This window comes from Porites lutea, chromosome 14 (assembly GCF_958299795.1).
Source record: "Porites lutea chromosome 14, jaPorLute2.1, whole genome shotgun sequence".
Classification (NCBI taxonomy): domain Eukaryota; kingdom Metazoa; phylum Cnidaria; class Anthozoa; order Scleractinia; family Poritidae; genus Porites; species Porites lutea.
In genome coordinates, this window is record NC_133214.1 from 7024689 (window position 1) to 7034107 (window position 9419).

A 9419-nucleotide genomic window follows, 5' to 3' on the forward strand; every position below is an offset into this window, starting at 1 on the left:
ATATTTTTCGAGTTATATCATTTAAAGCCTGCTGCAAATTTTAAGGCTTAGAAATTTGGCATGGGATTTTTTGGGGTTAATTTTTGGTCCAGGGATTTTTTGGGGATTTTGTTGGAAGCCCTAAGGTTTTTTTTTGGTTTTGATTTTTGCCCCCATTCGATCATCCCTGTCACTTGAAATCCAGAGTATCCCCAGCCCTGGCAGGAGGGGGAGCTTATTCACAAGGGGCGCTTGTTTGATATTTTATATACATGTATGGCCTGTAAGGTGGGCACCTTTTTGGGGGAGGCCAGTTATTAGACCACGAGTTTATTCTAGAAAATACAGTAATTGCCTAAAATGTGGCAATGTGAATATCAAAGTCCTGTACACTGTACATGATACAAGCATGAAGCTACAAACCATCATAGAATTGAAGTAACTCAAAGAAGGTGTTACAAATACAAATAGAAAAAGGATTTTTACTTTTCCGTTTTGGAATCCTGGAGTCACATTTGCAAAGCCTACCAGTCAAATGCCCTGCTACAGTAATGGATATCTTGGCTGAGTGTGTGGGGGAGGGGGGAGGTTAGACTTTCAAAAAGTCCTTCGTAGGATTTCATATGGCGCGGGACGAAGGACTTTTCATACTTGATTGGCGCCAATTTTACCGACCCAAAAACGGGTTAGTGCGCTTGGACCAATCAGAGTAGCTCCCAAGGACCCTTGGGGATAAGGCTGTCACTCACAAGTCCTAAGGGCATTGAAATGTGACTTGCGGTGGGATTGATTGCGAGGTGAAGTTGACAGGCCAAACACGACTCATAAGCTCATGATAGTGTGATACGTGACTTTATAGTTTTGCTCTAACGAGAATACCTCCCAGCGATTTTGCTCTGTTATATGAAATGACGGCAGGCTCGTTGTATATTTCTCTCAGTAGTGGTTGATCTTAAATTAAGTGCCATTTACTCATTAAAATGTTTTTAAGGTTCTGCAAAGCAAGGTGGTAGGTGGTAAGGAAAGGCAGCATTTTCTTTCGCACTTCGTTGTTCTTTTGTAAACCTGACTTCCGATCAGTAAATATTACCTCAGAGGTGATTTTTTTCCATGAGATTGTGAGTGTAACCTCTAGTGCAAAGGCGTTTTTTGAAGTTGTATATGTTCTCATAGAAGGATTTAGCTGGTGAGTTAGTTCTCAGAAGTCTAAGGGCTTTGCCCTTTATGGGACATTTTCTGACCCCGTGAGGGTTACAGGAAGAGAAATGCGTGTAAGGTTTAAAAATTGTGTGCGGATGTCAAGGATTCCTTGGTTGTGAAATCTCTTTTCCCAATATTGACTCGAGATTGAAACAAGTTCTTGTTTTTTTCCGGCCGCCTGAGGTCGTCAACTTTTGCACAAAGTAAACAAATTTGCTCCTTCGATGATGGAGATAAACACACACGTTCAATAGATTTACTTAGAGTGGAATCAGCACATTCCACCATTGAAGTCAAGGACTCACAAATGAAACCTGAAACCCCAAATGCGAGTCACGTCACTCCCCATTTTTGGCGGGAAGTGCAAATGCAAACCCTTCAAGCGAGACAAGTCGACCTCTCGCGACTTCGTTGCTCGCGGCCAAAAAAGGTTCGCTCGGCTCGCCAAGAGGTCGACTTGTAGCAAGTCTAGGGGGAGGTTTATTGACTGGTGAGTAACAGTACCATCAGCCAGGCAGTGTAGCAGCACTGGTCCTATAAAAGCAATAATTATATGTAACTAAGCGAACTGCTCTTTGTCTTTACGCATTGCCCTTGATTTTATTGTGAAGGTTCCTGCTACCAATCAGTTCAAATTTCATGATGTGTGGGTTTCAAAGGTCAAGGATGCATGTACCAAGCTTTGGTAAGTTATTTTGAAATATTTGATGATTTTCTCATAATAAGAATTTTATTACTGCAGAAGAAATGTTTAGTCTTATCAGAAACTCATAAGGGGTTGAAACGTGTAACTCTCATATGTTTGCTTTGTCCAATGCTCGTAATTATTCATTTTCGAAAGTACCATATTTGGAACGAGAAGAAGAGACAATTGACCAATCAAACTTTGTAAACAAGGTCACGTAATTTTACTTCATCTTCCCGCGCCCTCTTGAAAAAAATGGCCGACAAACGGGGGAAAAACTCTCGAAAGCAGAGAAAGCTTTCAAAGGTTGAAACCAGGAATCTTACCGAAACACTGAGCAGGATATTATTGCCTCACCACCTGGGCCAAACATAACATTATGAAACCCATTGACGTCCTCGCAACTTCTTCAAGTTGTCATCTCAAACAACGATGCCTCGTTGACCCAATGCACAGTAAACTTATACTGCAAATAGGCTTTTAAAATTCTTATATTAAAAGTCTAGAATAAACAGTAAAAAATACTTTCGAATTAAATTCATTAGCTGCGTATCGAAAAGTGTGCAAAACCTGAACCTGACATCTTCGCAAAAAGTGATGCGTGTAATGAATGTGAGAAGCATTTACAGTGCGTTTCACAAAACTTTTGACGAACGGTTTCCGAAGTTCATTTCAAATTCCCGAAGTTCACCACGAACTTGGCAATTTTATTACATAGTTGTCAATCAAATCGCGAACTTGAGAACGAAGTGTTGAATTTCACGTGACAGTTCGAAGGTTCGCAAGTTACGAATTGCATTTGATGCGCGTGGAAAATTGAACTGGATAAATAATGGCAGATTTATCGAATTGGATGGAAACCTTCAAGGACAAAATGGATGATAAAAGTTATCAGATCATTTTTGAAACACTCGCTGCGAACCAATTTACGAGTAGGCTTCAACTAAAACTTCTTACCTCGGATCAAGTCGACATGATGTTTTCAAAGGAACAAACCTTACCTTTAGGTGCAAAAAGCTTGCTGATGTATCAATTAGATTTCCTTAAGGAAGAATCGCCGCTTCCAGTTCGAGCCCGGGGGCATAAAGCAGAGCGAATGAATATCGATGAAACGTCCCAACCCCGAGAAAAGAACTCGAAGTCTGAGGTGGAAACGCGCCGGGTAAGTTTGCACGTGTTTTAAGCGGGAACATTTTGGTTCGTTGTTGAATTCACCATTCAGTTGAGTCTTCGTCTAATATTTAAATCATTTCCGTTCTAGTGTGTTCTTCCAGCTTTGCAAGAGCAGGGAAAAAAATTTAAAGAACAGCTCGAAAGGGGAAAACAAGAATATCGAGAAATTGAAATGAACTTGGAGTCTATGATGATCCAAGTGCATGAGCCTCCAGCGATTGGAAGTGCTAAAATAGTCTGTAGTTATTGTCACCATAGGGGTCACCGCAATCAGATGACGAAACCATGTCAGCTGAAGAAGTGTGTCGACTATACGTTTTGCGGAATTAAGGAGAAACATCCCGAATATTTCAACAAGCTGAATTCCTTGAAGGTGGATCTCAAGAGAAAACAAAAAGAAATTCACGAGCTTGAAAACCAAGCCAAAGCTATGGAAGATTTTTCATCGAACAATGAATTTCATTTTATAAAAAATTTAACCCCTCGTTTGTATTCTGTGGATCCCTCGTATAAAACAAACAAACCCAAACTTATGCGAGATGTACGTATGCTGCGAAATTTCCTTGATGGAAAAATTCCGAAAGTATGTGCGGATGATCCCGAGCAGTTACGAATTCTCCTTGCAAAATGCAAAAAAAATCTTCGGCAGGTGGCCAATTCTCCTGATTTGTTCGAAGAAGGAGAAACTTATGCGAGTGTAGAATATTGTAAAGACATGTCGCCGGTTAAGTCTAGTTATTCTGCAGATGGAGGTAAAGAAAGCGCTAGTAAACAAGATACATTTAAATTACATTCGAAGGACGACACTAAAGATGACTCCACTTTATCAAGCGAAAGCGATGATTGCCGACGTAAAAAACGCAAGCGAAAGAGGAAGAAGATTAAAAAGAAGAGGCGGCACCATTCAAGTTCGAGTTCGACTTCTGAGAGTAGTGAGGATAAAGTTCGCGCGGCCCGCCTAAGCAGACATTCGTTTACACTGCCACACTATTACCACGGATATCCAATTCCTTTCAATACCGGTCACAGTGGAAATATACAGAATGTTGCCCTGAACACATCACAAGTACACGGTATGCACTTGGAAAATACACAACATCCGAATTTTGCGAATATGTTTTATCCACAAACTCCATTTCCTATTCCATTTCAACTTCCTGTTCACAGTTTTCAAGCGGCTAACTCAAATATTCTGGCGAATTCTACTTCTAGTACCGTTACTGAAGAATCGCGTGGATCCTATACCCAGAATCCCCAAAGTCCTGGAAGATGGGGTGGTTTAAATACGCTAGTAAATGTTGCCACGCACTTTGCAGACACTGATCCGAAACAGAGCTAATGTAAAACTTTCATCATGTATCATGTACTCTGACTCCTTGGCTGGTGTATAAAACAGTTGTGTTCAAAAACGTTTTGAATTTGTAATAGACTTTTGGTAAAATAGTTCACTGTGAACGACAGAACACTTTCAGTTAGGTTTTTATCGCTTGTATGAGTTTTGTTCTGGGAAATAAAGGAGATTTAATAATTTTCCGGGAAAATCCAGTAGATTCAGTGTGTCATTTAGACTGTGCTAAATACTTTAATTACTGTAAAAATTTAGAAACATTTCCATTGATCAATTTATTTTAACCAACAAAGCAAGCGAGGTTTATTCTATGATGTCTATGATGTTTGATCCTGAAATATAAAGTACTTGAGAGGTACTGAGAAACGACAGAGAAGTCCATCTTCACAGACGACCTGCTACTTTTAGATTGTTTACAGTGCAGCTATGTAAATAGAAAGCTCAAAAACACGAAATTGAAACCTATACCCGTTCCAAACTTTTACCGGATACTCGTCTGGTAACATTTGTTCAGTGGTAAATTTTTACAAAACATTTTTAGGATTACAAATTAACGGAAACTAGTAATTACTAATCGACGTAACCACAATGTTTGAAGAAATTGCGAGACATTCCAGGAGTGATTGTGCTCAGACCTTGGAAAATAGCAATATCTGTGTGAACTTCGGCAAACTTAGAGTGCCTTCGAAGCCATCCCTTCAATTGCCTGAAACAATGTTCGCAGGTATTATACTGGGGATGGTAGGGTGGTTGATAAATCAAAGCAATGCCGCGGGCTGCCAATATATTTCTTAAAACTGGTTCCACATGTCTGGCATGGTGAAAACCGCAATTATCCATAATTACGGTATCACCAACTTTAAGAAGTGGGTTCCCAAAAAAATCTTCTTCTTCTAATGCTTCTGCGAAGAAATTAAGAAGTTCAAGTCCATTAGAAGGCCCAGGTAACAAATTGACGTGTCCAACGCCATACATATTATGCAGAAGATTTACGGTAAAGGTAGCATTGCTTGCGTATCGCTGAACTTCCAAAGCTGGATGGCCTATTCTTGAATGTCCGTAATGTCTATTTCCAGTCGTCTTAACTACTGAAGACTCATCAAAAAAGTGCATTGTCCTTGGATCAATAGTCGCGCAAACTGTTAAGTATTCAAACAATCTGTTTTCATTTTCAGGTGTCAATGATTCTTGCGGAATAACGCTAATTTTCTTGTAAGAATAGCCCAAATCGTGCTTTAAGCTACGGCTTATCGATGAACGCGACGGGACATTTTCAGGCAAACACACGTTGTCTTCCACCAATTTGTTTTGGATCTCGCTGCTGTAAATGCTGGGCTTTAATTTTTTACAGTACTCAATATAAACATTAACATCGTCAGTACGCGCTAACCGAGTATTATTTCCCCCTTTTTCGGCTTCTGAATTCCCTCTACGAACGAAGTTGTCCACGATGTTGGCAATGGTTTGTTTCTGTAGACGTAGCTCTTTCCTTATTTGAGTTGGCCCTTTCCCTTCTAACCAGGCCCCGGTTGTTCAAACGTAGGATAGCGCTATCCAGCGGATTAATCACTATCCAGCGGATAACGCAATTGTTTCCCGTAATACGTATCCGCTGGATAGTGATTTATCCGGTGGATAGCGCTATCCAGCTTTTGAACAACCTGGGCCAGCTTTCAATAATTTTCTCCCTGACAGAACTTGGGATTGCTTTTCCTTGCGCTGTGAATGGATTCATTTTAATAATAATTACCAACCCAACGGCTGTTTAACCGAATAGCGTGAACTTCCCTTTCAACGAACTTGGCAACTTCCCAACGAAGTTCGGCGCGAAATTTACAACTTTGGTTCAAATTTCCCGACTTGATTGACAACTGCGTAATGAAATTGCCAAGTTCGTGGCGAACTTCGGGAATTTGAAACGAACTTCGGAAACCGTTTGTCAAAAGTATTGTGAAACGCACTGTAAGCTTAAATTCAGCTTGGATGTTGTAGTCACGATCATGTTTTGAGCTAATTTTATGAATGAACAAACTCAAAACAATAGACAGAGAAGTCGTTTCTTGAAAATTTTTATTCAAAATCCAAAAAGTTAATCCTTTAAAGCAATTCGGAAAACACTATCTGGATCGTGGATCCATTCACGCAAGTGAAATCGGCTGAGCACATGGCAAAATTCAACACAAAATCCATCTCAAATCGGGGCACATTTTGTAATTTTTCTTTAGCGCCGAAGAGAAAACTTTAAAAAAACATCTATGAAACATTTAAAAATACATAGCTTCCCTTTCAAAAACGTAAATGTCTTGGCCATAGAGTGCAAAATGTACCTGAAAATTCAGCAAAAACTTCACTGCCTTGGTTGCATTTCAAAACAGACCATTTTTGCGCTCCATCGTAAAGAAAACAAGGTTGAATTCCTCGAAGGACGATTTCTTGATGAAAAGCTTCCCTTCCTCCACAAAAAGAAAGCTGAGCATTCTTTTAAACTTTCTCTTTCCATTTTTTGTCCTTTAACGGTGTATTTTTAACCTTGAAATGCAGAACTCTTGTCTTAAAACATCTGCATGGTGCTTGCATGGCGGCCGTTTGTTTAAAATGGATATCTGCCACTAAGGTTTCCAAATATGGTAAAAGTGAATATTCACGAGCATTGAACGCGAGTTACAGGTTTCAACCCCTTATGAGTTTCTGGTCTTATAGTATTAAAATTCCCTGGGGTGGCAGGGATGGGGGCGGGGGGAACACTGAAGGGAAGTTTGGGTAGGGGTTTGTTGCCAAAAGGCCTTCAAACCTTCATCCTATTTAAACAAAAAACCATTCTCTTCACTTCCCTGTTTAAGATAAGAAAACTCATTTCATGACCCTGATCCATTTCCTTAAACTGGCATCAAGGGATTAGATTAAAATAATAAATGGAATCACACTTTTTGAGTCTTGTAGACTGTGGATCACCAAATATTCACACCCTGTTTAAGTAAGGGTCCGTGTAAGAACTGGGCAAAAAAACAATAGGCCAGTGCGATAGCGGCAGTTATTTTTTAGGTGCTAATTTCTCTAATCAAATTATATTTGAATGCTCTGATTGGTGAAGATCAGGGCAAAAAGTGTGAAGTTTGAATTTTAGAAATGAATTAAGATAGCAAAAGAGTCATTCAAACAACTTTTTATTTTGCCTACTGCTTTGATATGTTAAAAAATATAACATATCTAAAATTTAGACGATTTCTATGCACCAAACCCAAGCAAATTTAAACTGATATAAAATTACGTGAAAATGGCACAGGAATACATCAATCGGCGACCTTGTGAAAGACAGCTACTTCGGTTCTCACAAAGGAAATGACAAAATCGTGATCGGAAACAGCAGTTCTTCAAGCTCACATGGCGAATGCGCTGAAGCCGCGTGTTTTATTTTGCCACCATAAGGAACAACAATTTCATCAAATCATGTCGAAGGGTTATCCTAATGGCCCGCATTTAAAGAAAAAGACGATTGTCCGTACAGAAAAAAATTCACGGATGTTCGGAGAATTTGGTTGCAGAAGAAGCTCTCTTCGCAGTCTTACATGGTAGATATATTTTTAGTCTAAATATCTCCACAAAACCTACTTTCATTCTTAGAAAAAGTAAAGGCAACAGTTACAGTCAAACTTGCATGATCTTGCATACCAGGTAACACTCACAACTAGTGAGAACTACATTTGTATTATATATGATAATTAATCGGCTGCCGTCTTACAACTGTTGCAAAATTACAATGACAAATTTCAATTTGTTCGTCTTAAGTTGCACTTAGTTCAAGGAAACAGTCGAGAAAGAAAACATATCGAATTAGAGAAGAGTAAAGATACACAGAATACTGACATTTCGAAAAGGACAAAGTAACTACACAGTCACATCATGTGGAGATGCTAGAATTTATTGGGTTCAGCTTACCTCAAGCTCACTCAGGCGGCTTCACATTGCTTTAAGAAATTTAATTTATTTCTGTATAAAGAACAAATCTATTGCTTCTACTCTTTGTGCCCAGCTATTTTCCACAATTACTCTGAATCATCACTGAATCAAAGCGATCTCCTCTTGACAACATAAACAACTGCTTCGGTCCTACTTGTCCACATGGCTACTCGACAACAAGTTGCTGCAAACGCTGCTGCAGTAGGACTTTCACGATCACTCTGATGATAAAATACATTGAATAAAAGCAATAAACAATCGATAAAGGGAAAACTATATGTACTGTAGATTTAAGCGATGAAATTGACTATATTTCTTTAGGTAATAGACAAATTTCCTCATATCTCAAATATCACATCCAAGATGGTTCACAACAAGGTCACGTGTGTGTTGCACATTTTCCGCTCTTACTTTTGATTGGCGCATAGAACAATGCCTAAACTTGGCCGTGTTAAGAGGTAAACGATAAAAGAATGGCAAAGATAAAGCTAAAAATGTTGTTTTTGTCAGGTTTCTCGCTGTTTCTTTGGTAATTTTTTAATTTCAGCCAATCAGAACCCTTGATTTAATTGAAAGTAATGATTAAAAGTTAACACCTTTTAATCGATATTTTTGCCATCTGCCTGCGTAGTTTTTACACGGACCATTACTTAAAGCTCAAATTTAATAAAAGACACCCTGTTCAAGATGCTAAATAGTGAAATTTTATAACTTGTTTGAGACGTAAGACTCCCATAAACCCTACCCTGTTCAGCAGAACATGCCTGTTTAGGCTAAATAAATGAAGGAAGTGTACCCTCCCCCCCCTGGGGAATGTACATCTCAGTATCCTCCAGACAGTGGAGTCCAGGACTCCCCTTTCTGTCAGCATACTTATGGGATAAATACTCTTTTGAAAAAAGCATTAATGCTAATAAAGTTGGGATGAAAGAGGTTATTCTTTTGAAAAGTACACCTTTAAAAAGAATTAAATTGTTTATATGTAGTTGTAATGCAAATTAAGTTACCCTGAAAGTGCCAGCCCACTTATCACTACTTTATTTATATCTTACCTTGTGGCTTTTCATTTTGGTGGTT

The 9419-nt window shown here is 39.0% G+C and overlaps 1 protein-coding gene across 1 annotated transcript; it reads right to left on the reverse strand.

The window, feature by feature from the left end:
* Positions 1-4955: 4955 nt before the first annotated feature.
* Positions 4956-5498, reverse strand: LOC140925051 (uncharacterized). The gene has a single exon (XM_073375008.1). It carries the CDS (start codon positions 5496-5498, stop codon positions 4956-4958), a length of 543 nt encoding a protein of 180 aa, XP_073231109.1.
* Positions 5499-9419: the final 3921 nt, after the last annotated feature.

Excerpts from the sequence above, each read along its gene's own strand:
- LOC140925051 (XM_073375008.1), bottom strand. The coding sequence starts at position 5,498 with ATGCACTTTTTTGATGAGTCTTCAGTAGTTAAGACGACTGGAAATAGA.